Here is a 21,423-nt window from a genome sequence, read left to right as displayed (position 1 = left end):
GCACGCCATATCCAAAGTCCAGGGGTTTAAGGTTTTTAATGAAATTTTATTAACCCCAGAATTTGAAACACTAATTTTTGAACTAGCGTTTTTTTAGAATGAATAGATTTTTGAATTTGAAACGTAAGAATTATCGTAATTGTCATACTATAGGCCTACTATATTATATCTAAAACTTGTTTGTGCGGAGGTATATAAAGCACTTTCAAAATAAAAGAAAAAGAAAGCAATTACGTAAATTAAAATTAACAAATTCCAACAATATGTTTGCGATTGTAGAACAGCAAAGGTGAAATCATATAAAGATTTCGTCATACTAGGTGAATTGCGGAGATATTTATTAGTTGTTATTTCACAGCAACTTGAAACTGAAGCTATATCTTTAAAAGTTATTGTTGATGAAATCACACGAATTTACGTCATAATGCAACGTTTTGCTACAACGGAGAAAATCGAAAGCCATCAATCTCTATTGAACAGAATCCTGGTAAAAGCTGCGGTTGTGTTGTTGCATAGAAAACTATTTGTTTTGTCAATTATTTGTTCACAACAACTGAGTTTTTTAAGAAACGCAAATATTATAGGAGAATTACATTTTGTAGAAAGTTAAGTTGTGTTCAGTCGTGTTCTCATTGCTTTAAGAATTGGCGCTCCAGTTGTTTCAGGAACGAGGAGGCGACTGATTCTTAACTAATTAATTCATCTACTTCTACTTGTTTTAAAGTATCAGGTTTGGTGACCGTGCTTAACTACTGTATAGGCCTATTTATCGATTCATATACCGCAATATTAGATCCTTTCATGCACGTCTTAAACCATTATAGTTTTGCCACCTTTTCCTTTTGTTGGTTTTGTTCCTGTATTTCTTTTTCACAATATCATTTCTTTTGCATTCTGACAAGGAAAAATAAATTGAATTGAGTTCAAAACAATGAAAATTCATTACGGGTCCCTACAAAAGCATTGGCAAACGCGCGGAATAGGTACACTAATAATGGCTGACGTCTGAACCTGCTTTCTTCAAAAATCGTAAACGAGAGAAGTGACGATGCGCGGTCTAGTTATAATAAGATGTCTATGTACGGCACTGACTAGAGAAGACATTGAATTGTTGCCACTTGTGCGGCAAGTTGGTAAAGCATCTGGCAACACTAGAAATCGAAAAAGTTGTCATTTTTTTAGTTTAAAATTAAGTTTCGCACTTTCGCAATTCGCGTACTTAGTTGTAAAGGCTGATGACACAGGGCCGGTTCCTAAGATCGACAGAGTGAAGCTTCCGATTGTTGAAGTGTTGTTGTTGGGGAATTATTTCATCCACTATGTGCCGCTGAATGAAGAACAGTCCTTAGAATGCATTGCTCAAGTGCACACCCCAAGAGTCGAACCATCGTCGATTGATCTTGAAACTTCTTTGTTTACAACTAGTCATGCGCTAACTATCTGAGCTATAGGGGCTGACAAGCGGTGATAATGTGACCAACTCTTCAGCCTATTTGGAAATCCTCAAAACAGCAATCAAGTAGTTTTGTCTTTACATGAAACGCTCAGAGTTCAAAGTAGACAAATAGTTAAAGTATATAGCTCAACAAATGGTTATTAGAAAATAGCATTTATGGTGTTTGTTTTGAATTTTTGTTGTTCTCTTCTTGCCTTACTTGTGGTACTGAGCAATGGTGCGCAATTTCATATACAGCATCCAGTTGTTTAATTATGGAAACTGATTTTGCAAACCATATTGTTGTTTTGATTTTACAGGCAACACTAAAAGGCGGAAACGCGGAAATAAGCCGGGCGTGAAATGGCGTATTGTCCGCAGAAGTAGCGCTTTAATGCCGATGTAGAAAACGCGGAAATACGATCTTGGCGTCCATATTGTTTAACATAACGATAACTCAATGATATTTCAACATAAGAAAATGTTCGGTATTGAGTTGTGGCTAAAAATCACATTTCCGTCTTTTTCCTATTTCAATAAATTCCATTAAATTTCGAAATTTACTCCAATAAAGTGGAATTAAAACAGTCAAATTATTTAATGACCTCACAATTGCTTCTAAACAATAGCCTATCTTTCAATGATATTTCAACATAAGAAAATGTTCGGTATTGAGTTGTTGTTAAAAATCGCATTTTTGCCTTTTTCCTGTTTAGGAATCCAAGATCGTATTTCTGCGTTTTCTACATCGGTGTTAAAGCGCTAGGTCCTACTTCTGCGGACAATGCGCCATTTCACGCCCGGCTTATTTCTGCGTTTCCGTGTTTCCGCCTTTTAGTGTTGCCCTGATTTTACCCTGTCAAAGAAGAAACATCTGATATTTTTGTAGTATGTTGATTTTATTTTTCCCTTAACTCTTGTTTGTTATGATTAAATAATTAAATTATTGCCATGGAATTGTTGTATTGTAGATTATTTTGTTTGTGTGAGACAGTAGCTTATCTCATCTGGAGGACAAAGATTGGCCTATTTAATTTTAATATTTTCTAACATACCGGTACTAACCACCACTTCAGATTTAACTGTACGCATTTCCCAGTTATTGGTTATAAAAGCAACAGCATGAAAAAGTATGTGCAAGTACTAAATAATCCAAAGAAGTCTTTGCCAAATTGTAACAAAAATATTCAAAAAACTTTGAAAAATGTGTTCAATCATCAAGACTTTCGAAGTAATTTGCAAAGAGATGCAATACATATAATTTGTGAAAGTAAGTATGATCCTCAGCTGAAGCATTTCTTTAATTACAATTCATTAGACATAGTGATCTCACGATCTAAAGTTTCTCTTTATTGAACATAAAGATTATGTATATTGATGATACAATAGTTTTATATTATAGAAAATACACACAAGCACATCGCAAAACTCTTGCAATTTAATGTTGACGTGCAATGTAACACATTTTACAAAGTTTTGATATAAAATGAAAATCATTAAGCATATGTGTCATAAGATACGTTTTGTTTCAGAAAAAAATGATGCATTTATATCTATGCCAACTGGTGCAGGAAAGTCCCTGTGCTTCCAACTTCCTGCTGTTGTTCTTGGTGGCATATCAATTGTAGTTTCACCATTGATTGCTCTCATTCATGATCAGCTGCAGCACTTGCAAGCTTTGAACATTCGGGCAGAAACTATCAACTCAAAACAAACTGCTGTGAGTTAGATCAATGTTTTTTGTTTCAAAGCAATGTTTCCGATTTTTTATCCGATATTGTCCTTAAAAATAATTTCAGATGCCATAGTGCTGTTTTGTGCATTTTATGTATTCTGTTATTTCCACCAGGGCTTTAAATACAACAACAGTAGAATTTGCCTATACAGTAGTGACACCTGGAGAGACCGAGGGGGGGGGAGTGTCACTTTTGGCAAATTTTACTGTATGTTATTAAAACATTTTTGGCTGGCATCATATCAATACTATTCTTGATACCAAGTAACTGCATCACTGAAATACAGTAGTTTGCGTTATTGTGGAGTAGTAACAACATAAATTCTTTGCCTTGAAAACACTGCTGATTCAAAGTTTTTTTGTGTTTACAGAAAGACAGAAGTCGAATTATAGAAGATCTTTTTAGTGAGAAGCCACAATGCCGTTTACTTTACATCACTCCAGAACAAGCAGCAACTTCATCTTTTTCAACAATTCTCTCCAAGCTTGTGGAAAAATCTTTGATTTCTTTATTTGTTGTGGATGAAGCTCACTGCGTTTCACAATGGGGTCATGATTTCAGGTTTGCAAACCGGCTTTAATTTTTTTCAATTCCAGTAGTGGCCTACTTTCTACTTTACACATTGAGATGGAATGGACTTTTTCTACTTATGCTAAAATTTATGCTGTTATCGCTTAGATATTTTGCATTGAAGATATCGAATCTAAAACTTTGTTTTTTGTGCATACTTGCAGGCCAGATTATTTACGTCTTGGAAATCTGAGGCATAAGTTGAAAAAAATTCCATTTATTGCATTAACAGCCACTGCAACTGCAGCCGTGCAAAAGGACATATATTTGTCGTTAAAGGTATGGCAATCTTGTACGATGTTTATAATTTGATATTAGTTTTTTGTTCACATTTTGCCTGCAACAGCTGTCCTTGGTTTTGCAGCTAAAACAGACAACTGCTGTTTTCAAATCCGGTGTATTCAGATCAAACCTATTTTACGACGTCAAGTGCAAACAAATTCTTAATGACAAGTATTTGGATTTGCAAAAATTTTGTGAATCTGCTCTTGGAAATGTTCAATCAAACGGTGTAAGTAATATGAAAGCTAAGGTGTAGTGTGTCTCAATGCAATAAAGGAAAGGAAGCATATTGTAGCACTATAACAAAGGTCTGCTTTGGTTGATTTTGTATATCTTTTTACTTTAATTGTTGTGTGTATAGACTTCGGAATGGCCCGTTTCGGTGAGTCCGTTTCGGTGAGTCCGATTCGGTGAGTCCGATTCCCTATTCGGTGATTTTTTGAATTTTTTTTTTAAATTATTGGGTACCGTAGCCTAATTACCATTGCCGTTTTAGGGTTAGGAGTTAGGAACTCACCGAATCAGACTCACCGAATCGGACTCACCGAATCGGACTCACCGACTAGTAGCAGACCCTATAGACTTAGTAGCTGTTTTAAATAAACTTTTTTCTATCGTCTGTTAATTTGTTGTTAGCATTATGACATGCCCTAGGTCCAAGTTTTACATTCTCTTTGTAAGCAGGCCTTTTCAGAAACTTGATTTTCTGTACAGAACTGTTTGGTTTTAAAGTGACAATATATTCAATGCAAGACACAGTGAAAAGTGGCTATGAACACCAGAAATCAGAAACGCTATGGGTTGTTTCCTACTAAAAGGATTTTTAAGAAGTTCAATAAAAAATCTTCATCAATTGTCCAAATCGTAGGATTTAAATCCAAACGTAATGTGATACCGTGGTTGAATTCAACTTTTGTATGTTTACTGTCTTTGCTGTCCGAGTTAAATGGAAGCCACCTAGTTTGGTAGACCGTCATCGAGTTTTTTTTCATGGCTTCCTGTTTCTGCTGTGGTTGTTTCAAATTCAATTTTAATATTTATTATGCTTGTGTTGTCATTATGAAACTAATTTATTTGGTTGTTCTTAGTTAACGTTTTAATTATTGAATTGTTGTTTGATGACCATGGTACCACTTGCAGAGATACGCCGGCGGTGGAATCATTTATTGCCACAAGCGAGACGACTGCACCCTACTTGCCGGTCAACTTCTCAAACGGGGCCTCATGGCGAAGCCTTACCATGCCGGTAATGCCATAGTCGTGACAAATGAACAGACGTGCAATCAACCTGAAAGGACGAGAAACAAATTTTTCAACGTTTATTGCTTTCGATTAATCTCAAATACGCAGTTTAGTTTACAAAATATATAATTGTGAGATGTGGTAATCAATCTTTTTCAGCGCGGAAAACCTGATTTAACTAATGTTTGCTTGAAGCTGTTTCTGAAACTTGATTCTTGAAACTGATTCATATCAGTGAGATTTGACGTTCAAAATTGTGTTTTGACTTTAAACCGAACTGCACTTGATTAAAAATTTGAGGCCTGTAGAACTGGCATCAGCAAGTTACCCACTTTCGTATAATAATTACATACTTGCAAGTCTAGTTATGATTTAGCATCAAATAACCATTTTCATAAATTTTCACAACTATTGTTACGATACTGTATTGCGTAATACATCATCTATTAAGCTCTTTGTTTGATCACAATCTGGCAGGCTTGAAAGACAAGGATCGCACATCAGTGCAGGAGGAATGGTCGCAGGGAAAGGTTGCTATCATTGTGGCCACGATTAGTTTTGGCATGGGAGTGGATAAATCAAACGTCAGGTACATGACTTTTAGTCTTTTATTGCAAACTTTTTCTCACAAAAAATCCGGTTATAGAGCAAATGACGTTAACCAAGCCATTCCATATAGCGTGCATCAGCAACCAGGTTTGTCCTCCTCAATAACGTCATCGGTTAAAAGCCCGACTTTGTAAACAAAGAAACGATTATTGTACTGTTGTGGCGAGCGCTTGATCAATGGATTTTAAAGATAGCTTTCCATTCCGCGGAACCCAACTTAAATGAAACAATTTTTATTCATCGACACTTCAATCACAAGGGGAAACTTCACTTTGTAAATTTCAAAAACTGGATCTTCGTCAGTAGTTTAAAACCTTCATTATTAGTGAAACCAGCTCTAAAAAGTAAGTTTTGCTTGAACAATATACTAACCTACGTTTATTATTGCCACACAAGACTAATGATGCAGTCACAAGTTCAGTTAGACGCGTAGCCCTCTCGTCCATCACGAAATCCGAGTTGATCCTAATGACAGTCGTTTTCAAGTCCTATGGAACTGTGCGTTTTTCTGTCAAAACAAGGTCCAATACCACGTTTTAACGCTTTCACATTGAAACGTGATTTTTAGCAAAGTACTAACCACTTTTATCAACGCGGTAGGTTCGTCGTTCATTGGACTATTCCGAAGTCAATGGCCGGGTACTATCAAGAGTCGGGTAGAGCTGGCAGAGATGGGGAGCCGGCTTACTGCAGATTGTATTATTCACGGTTAGTGACTTAGTGAGAGATGAGACACTTTTTTTTTAGAAAAACGAGTGATTGATTTGTCTTGTCGTAAACCAGTGAAGTGGTTGTTATAATTTGAATCGATTAACACTTGTAATCTCAATCTTTATCTGTTGCTGATATGTTAACAAATCCAGTTGCCATGAATTTCACCCGTATAACGTTTCAGGGATGATCGTGGGACTATCAACTTTTTAATTGGTCGTGAACTTGCGAAGAAAAAGTCTAAGGTTGGTAGTTGTACATTGCAAATAGTCAGCTTGGCGCCTGCCTTGCTTAGATGAGAGCAAATGCTAAATAGATGATACTCAGTTTGCAAATTCAAAAATCAAAGCGAAATGTAGTTTCATCCACATAAAGTCACGCGTGTTCAGTAACTGAATGTTTTATTGTATTTAAATCTTTTCCACCTTAATCCTTAAAGATTGATTTGTCGGTGCTGGTATAGCTTGTGATCCATACATTTATTGATCTCAACTGGGTAGTAGATCACGTGTTGTAATCAGAAAACTTTGGTAGATCACATAATTAACTGGCGCTGTTTCGTCAGTGGTCTGGAAAGCAATAAATAGCGTTCATATAATTACGACAATAATATTGCTTAAATCGTCTGTAAAACAAGCTTTATCAATAAATGCCCGACTTTTGAGACTTTCACAAAAATAAGACAAAATATTAAACAACATAAAAATAATAATTTCTGGCTGACAAAAAGTTATTTTGGTTTCGTCTTTCAACTTTAATCAACATTTCAACTTTAATCACTTTTTAACACAATAATTTCTTCATGTTAGCTTACTGATGGAGACACCAACTTTTGTGATAAAACCAATTGTGTGTCATGTAAGTCTCCAATCTTTCTCGACATAAAAGTTTTCCGTTGTTATTCACATGCAAGTGGATCGCAATTGGGCCTATTCAACGTAATTTTAGTTCAGATTCTATATCAATTTCTAATTTTTGCACATCTAGTAAGTGTAATGATTCGGCAAATACTAATTAAGTTTCATTTTGAAATGCTGAAATTATTTTACTTGCCCGGGCCCTGATTGACCAAGTATCTTACTGTGCTTTAATTTGTAATTCGTCTGTTAATGTTAGAAGCTGTGTTTGCAGAGCAAATCTGAGGAAGACTTCAAAAAATACTCGAAGGCAACTACGGAAAGCTTCGAAACGATTGTCAGATATTGCGAAGAAGCCAAGTATGATAACATTACTGATCAGTTTTCGAAAATACTACTTATAGGCCAAGCTTTTTTGAGTCTCCTACAAGTCAGCAGTTGTGAACTGAGCAAATTTGGCAGTAGAGCAAATGACAACTGAAGTAGCAACATTTCAGCAAGTGGCTAAGTTGGTAAATGATGAAACTGAGCAAGCCGGAACTTGGCATGCCACAAGTTAGCAAATTGAGTTTAGCAAGCAATGACTACGCAAGTCCGATGCTGGGTGAAAATCTCATTTGCTGACTTGAACAGTCACTGAAATGTACTTGCTGAATTTTCGCATGCCTAGTGGTCTGACGACCAATTTTTTGGCCGGGTATTATTGACTGACTATTACTCCGTATGTGTGAATCGTTTCAAGCCTATGGCCATGTCATTTTCTCAGTGTTAAGCATTAAGTGCAGGTATGAAGCATGTGCTCGGCCATTTTTTTTCACGCAGATTGCATTTGAATGACAGAACGCACCAAACAGAAACATTGCAATTGCATCAAGTTTTTCCAAAGACTTGGTGAGAGTCAAACTGAAACTATTTGAAAGATTTATCAAGTTTTTGGAGATGAGGCCTTAAGCCCAACTAAGATAAAGGGATGATTTAATCGTTTTAAAGATGACAATGGCCGAATGACAGTGGAGAGGAATCCATGCTTACACATCAGGGATTCACATACGGAGTAATAGCCACTTAACAGTGCCCCCAAAAAACTTAGCGCAAGTAACACTATTTTTGCTGGGAAGAGAAAAGGTCGGATACTTTTGAATAGACCGTGTAGTGTGTACAATAAAAAGCTTGATTGATGTCATGCTGTTCCATACAATTTATGTGATACAATCTATTCTGTAACTTGTGGTATCTTCTCATTCCTGCATTGCCGAATCACAATTTTATCGGAATGAATTGAACCGTGAAATTGTGCGACTTTATTTAACGAGAAAAAAATTAAATTACTGAACATCAGTACAATATATAACATTTAGAATGTTTGGTTAAGCATTGTGACATATCCAACAAGAACATAAAAACTATCTTTAAGATTGAATATTTTGAATCATTCCAGTTGGCTTTTCTAACTGTTCTATATTGGCCGTCTATAGCTTTCGTAGTTGGCATTTTTGTGGTCCAATCTTCTCTTAACTAGCAATAGCATTTTATACCAATAACTTTCTTCGAAGCAGTGCAAACATTACAAGAGCAATGATAGTCGCAATAAAAGTATAGCAAATATTTTAAAAACTTAGGTGGTAAATATCAAAGTTCAATGGCACTTCTCTTTTTTAGCCTTGTCGTCTGTAACATGTTCGGTTTCAATTGGGCCCAGTTTGCACTTCAGTTTGCGCACTATCGTTCGATCTGAAACGGTAGAAACAGTAGACTTTTTTCTCAGACTGAATTTATTGAAGCAGTTAACTTCAATGTTCGGCGCTGCCGTGCGTTTTTGGTTACCGTAATTTTATCATCTTTAGTACATCTGTAACTTAAACGTTGACATGCTGTCTCTGTTGTAGCCTGTTGTCACTGTAGCTCTGTGAGAAGTACAGTAGAAGTTCTTTTATTTGAGAGAGAAGTTAAGACTAGAGAGAAGTAAAGTTTAGAGAGAAGAGAGAAGTTAAGACAGTAGACTACCGGAGCAGTCTACCGGTCGGAGGGTGCTGTCTAACTGCAGAAGCTTATGTATTAACTACGTTTTGGCTTCAGCACATTGTTTGAGATGAGTTGAACAAATCTCTGATTACATTGCTTTTGCTTATAAAGCTTGACATGGCTTGAAATGTACTCTTGCTCAAATGTCTTATAGTTTCCTTACCTTTATCAACCAGCCGCTTTCCTCCAGTAGTTTCTAAACCAGGTCTTGACGTGAATGTTAGCGATAATGTCGCGGTTTCCCTCATGCGTGTCATAGTTCATAACTATTTTTTGAGGTGCAGCTGCTAATTTCTGCACCGGCGAAGGTTTTACATTAAGCTTTATTAGTCTAGGGCGATTTTTGTCTCTAAAGTTACTTTTTCTTGTACCAATTAACAACAGAAATGTAGAATCAAAATGTCATGGTTGTGGGGTCACTATTTAAGCAGTTATAAAGTTACCAAAAGTCGCCTTTTGTGCTTTCAGGTTACTTTTCATTTGTTAGGTCACTTTATCTTGCATAGTATTTATTACGCTTTGCACGTCAAATTTTTGAAATGCTTTTTTGATGGTTTAGTTTTTTTTTTTCCTGTCAACGTTTTTTAATGTTTAGTACACTGTAGTGTACAGGTATAACAGTCATTACACATATTGTAATTTGAGATAAGAAACGATCTTGCACATTTCACGAAACACTTGTTTGAAAACGTTTGCAAAGAATACAATCTTTATTTAGTGTTCTCTTCAATCTTCATGGCATGTGTGAACGCATGACTGCGAGTGCAAATTAAAAGTATTGCAGCTGATATAGTAACTTTCATGCAAGTTGTAGACAGATTCGAAGAAACGTAGCTGTGACGTGTAAATGGCAATGCGAAAAATCAACATTAATCGTATTGTTCTCAGTGAACTTATTTTCGACTTCAAAGCAAAATGAACCCAACGAGAGCAGAGCATAATTTTAAAGTTTTTCACGATTTTCACTGCATCACAGTTGAATTACGCGTAAGCAAAGGGGCGAACGAAAATGAGTGAAGAAGATCTGCAATAGAAATAAAAAAAAAACACACACACCAATTTAAAAAAGAAATATGTAAAAGACTGTAGAATTGCAGTTAGAAAATCTTTGACATTTACATGGAAACGAAATCATTAGAAAAAAAAAATCATAACCTTCAACGCAAAAGTGTGGAAGGGTGGGGGGGCATACCATACGTTTTTGTATCATAGGGACCGTATTAAGTATAATTTTAGATTAGCTTTAAGTTTTCTATCACAGTCCACTTGATATCGTATCTTTCATACTACTTGTTACGTGACATTGAATAAGCTTGCTTAATATTCATAGATAAATGGGTATGAAGTGCTATTGAAAATGGCTGTTTTTTTTCACAATGCTTTGCTAGCACTATACCCCTGGTTTTATGCGGACTTGTATTGTCATGGTTTAAAATGGTCTGGCTTTTCTAATGGTTAGACACTTCTTTGAACAACTGTTAAAGTTTTCTAAACAACGCAAGCGTAAAAATGGTAAAGATAGAATTTGGTAACTCCGACATCAAGTAAAAAACAGTGAGAGTATTAAAAATGGACACAAGACCAACGAATTCTCCGCAAACATTTTTTTAACCTTCTCAATGGAAAAGTCAGGGTTATTGATCTTTGAAAGCACGTATTTCACATATTTCAACATTATAGACACAACGATGCAATATTTCATTCAGTAGTTCTTTTCGTTAACACCTCCGTCTTTAAAACATCATTGGCTCAAACGTTCGCAGCTAATCCAATTCCATTTGGTTTCCATTGTTTACTTTGTTGGTTCGTCTTGGTGGTGACCTTCGGCAGCAAGAACAGATACAGTCGCAAACTGAATAGAGAAACGCAATTCCAATCATCAGCAAAACAGTAGCGATGAAAGACGCAAATATAACGAACCATGCTGTGCTGTAGTTGTCTTTAAACGGCTCTATATTCGCTATGTCATCCAACGTGAAACCCACTGTCGATCCCAGGACGTTGTTGACATCAGTGAAGTCCGTGTTGAAAATGTTCGACATGTTTATTTGTGCTAGTTTGCAGTGTCTCTACAAAATGCAATTGGATGATTAGAACTACAGCCTTACAAAATATTGACTTTGACTAATTACCAACCTACTTTGCTGATTGATCAAATAGTGGTGGTGGCTGAGTTGTTTTGGGATTATAAAAATAAATCGAGGTGGTCAATGCGTCAGCTTATCTCTGGGTATTCACTAACCCAAAAATGAAGAATTTTGTAATATTTGTGCTATTGTTATCGCTCATCTTTTTTACCCGGCCACTACATTCTTGCAGTCAGCATAATCTTGACAGCTTCTATGCAGGTTCTAACAGTTTTGTTCTGTTTGTTGATGATTAATTTGTTTGTAATATACCGTTCTGCATGTTATTATTTTTCCTGGCGAGGACAAAGTTCTGTTTCAAATAACTTTCAAACTTCTATTTTGTTGGTTTCGTTATTGATTGAATATTGATATTCAACTCGATTACTTTTGTGTCAATTGAATGTTTATTGTTTATGCTATAACAAAATCGCTTCTCCTGCAAAGTCATATCTGTAATTAAAACAATGCCTTGGTTGTAACCTACTGGAGAGATTTTATGCGTTGTTTTGTAAACTTGTTAAGGCTGTTGGAAATTAAGATACTACGCAGTTATTACAGTATATTGGTCAAATATTTCGTAACTAACAAATATCTGTAATTATTTCCTTAATTACTCACTTATTTATTCAAATTACTTTTTGCGATACGATCAATTTTCCTCATACCAACATAATAAAAATGAACTCGTCGTTTTCTAGTTTTACACATAAAGCATCCTTTCACATTCCATACAAAATACGATGTTGTTTAAGCTGGTCTTCTGCCTACCTTTTCCATTGTATTTTTTGTCAGGCGTAGTTACACAAGATGTAATGCTGTACCCAGACAGCAAATCAGTCATTTTTTAGATTGATTCAACGTATGCAGTGACTGATTTGCTGTCTAGATAGCGGAAACGGAAAGTAATAGAGCACATGTTAACATTTCTATTCTTAGTATCGTTGTCTTTTTTCATAACAATTAACAGCCCAGTATCATTATAGACATACCAAGCAGTTCAACTACACTTGGCATTCTCAATCTTCACTGGAAAGACATTATACGTAGCGAGTCGAACTGAACGGGTTCTTGCATTTGGCAAGGCTTTTACTTTATATACAGATTTTATAATCCACTGGTTAAGAAATTCTCTCCACTATGTTGTTTTATATCAACACACTAACCAGGACTTTTACCGACCCATTAAGTTTACAATGAACAACAAATTGTACACATAGTAAGTGACAACTCGCTTCTCTTTGTGGTTTTATCTCATTATAGCTTTTTCACTGCTTTTCTGTCTCGTCTTCAAAGAATTACTACAAACGCCATTCTGTTACTTGTTCCCTTTTGCTTGGTTTCTTGTCATACCACTATAACTGTATTTATTAGCCATGTTGATGGCGCAACCGTAGAAACCTTTGTGTTGCTGAACAAACCTTCCAAGTTGAACGAGCTGACGTCGTGTTTGTAAAGGCCCTTTGAGAATCAGTCATGCGTAAAACCTATTGTTGAAAGTCGAACCAACCGAAGAACTTCAAAGCAACACTGCTTATGAACGAAGCAACATGAACTGATTAAGCGTGTTCAGATTGTTATTATGCGATTTCCAAAAAGAAAAAAATGCCTATATTGCCGTACAGTGGTCTGTTGTGCTCAATGACACGGTAGTACTGTTGTTTAATTTGTGATTCAAATTCTGAAATGTCTCTGACGTCATATGTGTGGTGGTTTTAACGTGTTTTCTTAGTAGGCGGGCGATGCTGCTTTGTTGCCAGAATCAGATCCCAATCATAATTTGCGTTCTGGACAGTTTTGTCAGCGAATTCCTAGCTAACTAACCTGTCCTTCTTCAATTCCTCTTGTCCGCAAACGTTGAATTAATGTAAAAGATGTTAGATTTTCTGACTGGGTTCTTTCTGTTACAATTGTTTTTATTTGCGGACTACCTTGGTAGCTTGATTCTTAGAATTACAGGAAATGTTATAGTCAACACCGCATATACCTTCTGTTTGTCTTCTTTAGCATACCCACACTTTCTTATTGTACTGTTGTTGCGTTTGTAAAAGATGTTAAAAGTGCTCAGATAGAAACACAATCGTCAAACTGTTTTCTTCACGTGTGTAAGTTTTGTACTGTACGTGTACATTGGACTGATCTTAAGCTGACATTCTACTGCTTGCATCTAATCTTGTTTGCGTGAATTGGATTGCACAGCTGCAGTGTAAACCGATCCCCGTAGGCTACTATACTTTCTCTCGTGATTAAAATCAGCATACCAAACACTTTCTTACTTTATAAACTAACTACCTGGTGGTTTTGGAGGCAATTACTTTTTATGGTTGAACGGGCTCGCAGAGACGAACGCACGAGTGTGAAGCTGCAAAAACACTGATTTCTACTTGGTGACAAAACTATCGAGAAAACCATACAGCAGTAGTAGCCAGTACAGGCCACACTGCGCTCATGCGTAGAGCATAACTTACTTTAAATATTTCCTAGATGTCGCCATGGAGCAATCGCACTTTTCTTTGGTGACGCAGCGCCACCTTGCAACAAGCAATGCGATTTTTGCAAGTCGCCAAAGCAAGTTGAACAACAATGCAGAGACCTCAATTCAGTAAGAAATCATTGTCAGACTTTATGAACACTATATTCACTGTAATTGACCAAATGATTATATTTGCATCATGTCGTACATCCTAGACAACAAAATCTGTCATTTTTACATTGATTCAACGTCTGTAGACGTCGAATCAATGTAAAAATGACAGATTTTGCTGTCTGGGATAGCACGGCATTTATTCCTTTTTTTTTACAACTTTACAACTTGCTTGTAGTTGGTTCTGGGTGGAGTTGGCCGAACAACTAAGCGTGTGGCGACGCCTGGTGAGTCGTTTTTGGGAGCCACTGGAAAATACGATCCAACACTTTACGCTGGCGGAAGGAAAGGTTACGGAATTGACAGGTGAGTGCTTTAAGTTCCCACTTGGTCCATGTCACGTGGCTGTAACGTTGCAAACATTTCAATCAGAGTGAATTTTGTGGCTGGAAATGCACTCCACCGTAGAAACGTTGCTAAGCAAAGATTTTTCTTTGCTAAACCAAATCTATTACTTTGGTTACGTAAGTGGTGGGTTTCACAGTTATATCAATCAGTAGGTGTATTTTTAGATACGCTTAACGAAGTTATTACAGTATTTTACAATAAGATGTGTTTGGAACTTTTTAATACCAGCTATTTGCGAATGGGCGAAAGATAGACTACACTTTTCTAAGACTATAATTGCCGCATGTTGCTGTTATTGAAGATCGTTGATGCAATGTTTAGAACTGTTGAAGATGACGAATGTAGTGACGATGGGGATGCCAGAATATCGAAATCTGAATGGGATGGTTTTTTCAAGGAACAATTTGCATTAAGAAAGGTGTAACGAACTGCGGTTATGTTTTTCAAACAATTTCTCGCTGGACAGCTTTGCATTATTCTAACAAATCTATGAACCATTGCACCAGCCTTTTGTAGCTTTCGGGTGCTGGAAATGTGGAGCTAGGCATTTTCTCAGGAGCAGGCGCCTGAGCCATTTTCAATATTTTGTGGAGCTGGAGCTACAATAAAAAAAAATGCAAACATGTTTGCATTTTTATTCTATAACAATCTACAACAAATTTCGAATGCTAAAACGGAATTTTGCGCATTTGTAGTTCTGAAATGAACAAGAGATTATAATTATAAAGTAATCTTTATCACATGCCTCACAGCAGATTATTATTTCATTAGCTAAGAGTCAACTTCCTCATAAAAAGCTATAATGACTTTGCGGTGTGCTTTCACGTTCATTGTGATGGTCATTGTGAGCCAATGTTGCTTGAAACAATGTATGAAATGACAGCATACAGTATAAAAATACAAAACAAATAACTTGTAGATGGCGAGGAGAATGTGATTCTTTGTTTGAACCTGCAGAACTTTTCGTCTGGTTTTCTTTAATAGCTTCTCGTCAGAATGAAGTCAACTTCACTGTGGTGAGGTATGTGAAGACTAGAAGGAACCAATCAGAAAGAAGGAAAACACTTAATATTTTTTCTGTTTGATTCCTGTCTGTATATACCTCATCACAGAAAGGTTGACTTTACCCTAACAAGCTCCTAAAAGGAACCAGACGAAAAGTACCACAGCTTCGAACAACAAATCACCTTTTCCTCGTCATCTACAAATTTTATATCACAAATCAACTCTTCAAATTACATACAAAAAAGAAAGCAAGAAAAATGAGGACTTAAAACTCGTTTTCTAAAATTTCTATGCAGGACTGATATTTACGATTCAGATGTGTTTATGGAGTTTAATTATTATCACTTGGAAAGCTGAGAATGGTTTTTGTTGCTCAATTTGATCTTGCGTATATGCTCACTCATTGAATGTGGTTTAACATCTTTTGATGTCTGTCAACAGGCCCATACTGGAAACACCAGGCGGAGAGGGTCGACTGTTGGTAAAGATCCGCCTCCAGATGATTGTCCACTGCGCCAAGCTAAAAGTACTCGGTTGCCGAAATGCCCGTGGAAGACACGGATGGGATGCTGGGACGCGCTTCGAACGGCATTGATGAACAACCACAAGACTCATCACGGAGAAGCTTTGCTTGCTGGGTTGGTCTTGCCAACATTTACTGATAACATTAAATGAAAAGTCATCAGCAAATTAATAGCTGTTTTTGTGTTGCCAGACTGAACGTTTTAAGATATTGCACATTAAGTTTGTTAAAACAAATTTGATGTTTTTTCTTCAAGCGAATGGAAATCTCGTGGCGAGGCTGCGAACGTTGAATACGAAACCTTTCGCTCAGCGAGGACTGTGATCGGATATCGGGCGGCTGTTGTTAAGAAAGTTAACGAGATAAAGAAATTGACTGCTGAGAAGACATTACACAGGTGCAGTTGGGTTAAGATGTACTTTCATTACATTGACCTAGCTACCGATTCTCGGTATGTAGATTTGTATTCACTTTTTGGAGTGTCTCATTTAATCACTTTAGTTAAGACCGGCTGTTCTCTGACTGCAGTTCTCAGTTTCATTCCAGTTACCTTTTTTTTGAACCCGCACACACATGAAGAATTCGTTTTTTTTTCAATTTTACAACTATCTTGCCTATTTTTATGCAAACCCCATTGACTTAGAAACTGAACTTAAATAGTTCGATGCTGACTACGAAGGAAAGCACTGACAATCTTGCCCAATCCTTCCTGTCAACTGCGAATGACGACAGACAATCCAGTGACGACGAATACGCTACTTCAGCCTCCTACAAACCCAAGCGACGTTGCCACGCGCTAACGACTGCGCCTGGCTTCAAACCTGCAGCCGAGATGTTGCAAGAAGACCGCATGAAAAACGTGCGTATTTCACGTCTTTGTTGCTTTTTCGCATTTATTTTCATAACAACTCATTCGAAACGACTTGTTTCGTGCAGCAAACTTTAAATTCACGCAACAGTTTTATCAGAATTTTTTTTGTTATGATCATTTAATACCTCAAATAATTTTCAGTCCAATCTATATCTGTTGTTGGTTCAAACTGTAACCCGTTCATCACGTCACGTATGCCTTTGAGTCATTCTCTCTGTTAACGAGTGGACTTTCTTCAGTTTTGTCGTCATATTTGGCTTAATTTCAACACTGACGTATTTGGTGCGGCGTCTATCCTACCCTCGTGTTGTTACGTTGTATGATGCATAGAGCGCATTGCGTTGGTTTACAGTTTAGCAGAAGCTAATCGTTTATAGTTGCTTAAACCCGTGTCTGCATTGGTCACTTGCTGACGATCATTCGCTTTCACAGATTGGAGATACTTTTGTGTCGGCTTCCACTCTTTTGTTTTCGAAGAAAAATCCAACTGAAAAGTCGCGTAAAAAGACGCTTGCCTTCAACGACAATGTAAGCGATTGTGCATGATATTGCAACCGTTTTGTTAAACTTTTGTCCCTTCCTTTGCACATAGTGCTACCAATCGGAAACTACTGTAGTTTGCTGGTGATGGACAACAAAGTAATGAGGTTGAATAACTTGATTACTTACAACACAAGCAAAAAAACAGCTTAATAATAGTCAATTAAAACGTTTTCGGCAAAACTCTATGCCCTTACCAGGAAAATGATGTAATCTAAACAGTAACTGAATAATATTAAATAACTACAAAAGATATCACATTTACGCTCCTTAACAAGCTGAGTTCAACAACTTCAGAACCGTACAAAAGCTGCCAGGACTATGGATTGCTGCAAAGTATTTACCAGAATGCAGTCACGGGACAAATGTAGCGTTGAGAAAACAAACGAGCAGTATTAATAGAAACTCATGCAAATAACGTTGCAAAACAGGAAACAAATGTAATTTAGTATACGTTAAGCTGAAATGATACCTCTCCAGCATGCAACTGTTCTGTTGGGGTTACGTCCTCTTATTTGTAATGCTTCGTGAATTGTAGATGTACTGTAGACTTTGACTGACAATTGCGAATGATTTAAATTTTAAATGCATTAATGCAAAATTGTCCTTGCACCAGGTACTAACACTGAAAGCGCAGGCTTCGATTGCGCCATATGTGTTGTGTTGTGCTAAATTAAGATCTTCCTTTGCTCTCGTGATGTCTTGTGAACACGTAGCTAACTGTTGTGTATGCTACATTTGTCCTGTGACTTACATTCTGGTAAATATTCTGCAACAGAATAGTCCTTTGCATTGGCTTCTAAGGTGGTACTGTGTGTAACTATGATGTCCCTCATAGTTGTTCAATATTATTCACAGTATCTGTGGTTGTTTTTCAGATGTGTTGTATTAATTTCGTACATAATTATAAAGTTTTGATGAAATCGCTTGAATTTACTTTGTATGTTAGTTTTTTTGCATTGTTTAACAAGATCATCCAATCTGTTCCCTATTATAATTTGTTTGCTGTAGCGCAAATTACTTCTCTCAAATTCATAGTTACGGCACTGCACCAGACATTGTCGTCTGAAACTGGTTGTAGCTAAAGACAAAATCACCGCGCAATCATCAAGCGATAAAGAACAGTCGAAAGTTGTGTTTCTTGTTGCTTTGGTCGTATTGTAACGCAAAAGTCACGAAAACTACTATAGGAAACATCGGATGTAGAACTTACTTTCCCGCAGTGTTTAATCTTCGAAATATCATTTGAAGGTTCAAACTCAAACTGTTTCGCGATACATTAAATCAAAGAAACAAAAGCGGCAAAAGACCTTGCAGTTTGCTTCCTTTGCGAGTCAAAGTAAAAAGCGACGAACAGAATTGCTGGACCCAACTGATGACGCGATTCATGATTACGAAACCAAACATGAACTCGAACATGGTGAGAAATATTTTTATTACTTTTTGTGTTCAAATGCCATCCCAGACAGCAAAATCAGTCATTTTTGCACTGGTTCAACGTCTGTAGACGTTGAATTATGGGATTGAAGCTTCACAAAGTACACTCGCATACTTTTTCAGATGACTTCAAGTCGGATCCTACGTCATCACCTTCCTGCAATACGTCATCTTGCACCGGCTGGGCTTTGAGTAGTTCAGAAGAAGATATGGATGATCACGAATGCGTTGAAATACCGAAGACAGCAAACAAAATTGAGGTGGTCGTCAGCAGTGGCAAAGATCTTTGATTTTCTTGTGTATTTATGAAGTGACAAGTCAAACTACTAACACAACTGCTTTTCTAAAAAAAAAACTTTGTGTTTTAGAAGACCAATCAAAGTCCACCATCGAATGGCATTTTTGAAGCAAGAACAAAAAGGAAAGTGACCTTGGCAAGCTGGTTTGTGAAGCCCGACACCAACAATAAAACAACCAGTCTTTCCCTAAAAGAAACAGACGACGTCATGATCGTTGGTGATGATATGGTGTTTACTATGAAAAAAACAGAAAACTCGAACTGTTCCCTGGCAAAGCCCGATACAGGTGATTCCCCGATCTGCATCGATGACGACGCCGACGATATAGTTGATCAAACCGATGAAGTTGTTGCGGACGCTTGCCATGAACCGACGATTGCCGACAGCTCCGTGACAAACCAATCTCACAAAGATGCGATTTGTTCGACAACACATGACAAATGCGAACTTCGCGCAATGAAGCCCACTGAAGCTCATAATACAGAAAATAGCTCAAGTAATAAATCTAATTTGCCTAAAGTTGTTTCATCAACGAAAAATGAATTGAACTGCAGTTTTAAAAACTCAACGACTGAATCGACAAGTTGTTTTGTTACAAAACAAGGCAATAATTCGGAAAGTCATAATGACTCAAAACGTCACCAACCACCCGTGCGTCATAAAAACGACAGCGCGTCTGCGGTTGTAAAGCAATTGTCGCCGATCTACAAAGCCGGTCGGGTTGCTTCGAAAGAACTCTTCAAGGAATATGCTCGCCGTCTCACCCACCTCATAAACGAAGATGACCGTGTGACGCCACACAACAGTAAGCGTAGTTTAAAGTGACTGGTAACGTATAAGGTTAATCAATGTATGACGTTAATCAAGCACACCTACGCTTCAGTAAAGTACGTTCCGAAGTTTACGTAGTATGATTATTCCAGATACCCACATGTAGCCTATGCCTCTTCTCATTTCAACAGCCTTTTAAATATACATTTTCTATAGCTTCCGCATATGCCATGTGACAGCCACAAGTTGGGCGCACAGCTTCTCACAATAATTTATTGTTCGTCCAATAAGAAATTCCATCTCTACAATTACTTCATTTGTAGGAATTTGTTGTTGTCGTTGGGTCACTTCTGAGATATCAAGCAATGCTCAGAAATGGTGTAGTTCTACACAACGAAGATCTAAAGTCTTTCTCACCCAATAACTCACTGCATTCAACTTAACTTTTTTTATAAAATAAATTAAGGTAACTAACAACGTAAATTTAGCAAACCGGCCATAATTATTCACTCAAACTTAGTTTTACTGGGTTGCGTAAATTTTTTGATGCATTGTCTTTGCGTTTCAGTAAAAAAAGTCATCAAAGCTACAATTTCTGCGTATTTCAAGCAAGGTCCCAAAGCATGCAAGTCTCGAACAGATATCGACAAACTTGACTCTTTTTATCAGTCTGCCGTTCATGCCATATCATGAAAGATTGTCTTGGCTTCAATTAATAAAAGTCAGCAAATCTCCTGAGCAACCAATCCATTTGATCACAACATGAATCAAACCAGCGCCGGTCATCGACTCTCCTGATTTCAGTCGCTCGGCATAAAGCGTCCACACTTTTCCGTATGCTTTCGTGTGTTTATGTAGCTCTTTTAGTGTTACTTTCTCTATTGCTCTTTATTTTTCTTTGCTCTCACCCAGGATAACTATGCTGCTAGATGACTCGTTAAATGCATAACCCAAAGCGAATTGAACAAATTAGTGGTGGTGTCCGAAAGATCTATACTGGCCGGACAAAAAAAATCACATTGTTGGTTTGATGTAGGTTGTATGCTTTGCCTGAAACTTTAATTCCAGCCATTAAACCGCTTATATATTTGAGTTTGGCTGTTGGACTGCAATGCGTTTAGTGTTAAGTTGCAGTTTTAAAATGGTCTAAGTTACAAAATGTAAAGTTTTAAGAAAAACGCCTTCAAGGATTCTGCAACAGCAGAAAACTTGCCTTCTCGTGATATGCTTGTATCATTTAAACGTAGACAAGCAGTTTCTTGCAATCCGAAAACTCGCAATTAGGTTTAGTTAGTATCTGACGAAGATTCTCATAATAGCTTCAAATTAATTAAAAATTGCTTGGATACTTTACAACTGCAGCCTTCAATTGTGCCAGTGGTGAAACTTGCAAGA

The 21,423-nt window shown here is 37.0% G+C and overlaps 1 protein-coding gene across 1 annotated transcript; it reads left to right on the top strand.

The window, feature by feature from the left end:
• The first annotated feature begins 2,619 nt into the window (after positions 1-2,619).
• Positions 2,620-21,120, top strand: LOC145779212 (ATP-dependent DNA helicase Q5-like). The gene is made up of 21 exons (XM_082590748.1): positions 2,620-2,705; positions 2,968-3,155; positions 3,542-3,732; positions 3,906-4,020; positions 4,106-4,252; positions 5,164-5,269; positions 5,743-5,854; positions 6,475-6,582; positions 6,770-6,830; positions 7,717-7,802; positions 14,075-14,192; positions 14,413-14,540; positions 14,904-15,000; positions 16,029-16,225; positions 16,367-16,507; positions 16,771-16,969; positions 17,414-17,509; positions 18,773-18,941; positions 19,082-19,218; positions 19,327-20,062; positions 20,597-21,120. The coding sequence occupies exons 2-21, from the start codon at positions 2,991-2,993 to the stop codon at positions 20,719-20,721; spliced, it is 3,234 nt and encodes a 1,077-aa protein (XP_082446874.1). The 5' UTR covers positions 2,620-2,705; positions 2,968-2,990; the 3' UTR covers positions 20,722-21,120.
• Positions 21,121-21,423: the final 303 nt, after the last annotated feature.

This window comes from Aplidium turbinatum, chromosome 11, assembly GCF_918807975.1.
Source record: "Aplidium turbinatum chromosome 11, kaAplTurb1.1, whole genome shotgun sequence".
Lineage (NCBI taxonomy): Eukaryota > Metazoa > Chordata > Ascidiacea > Aplousobranchia > Polyclinidae > Aplidium > Aplidium turbinatum.
Note: the sequence above shows the minus strand (reverse complement) of the source record. Positions and strands in the feature narration are given on the sequence as shown.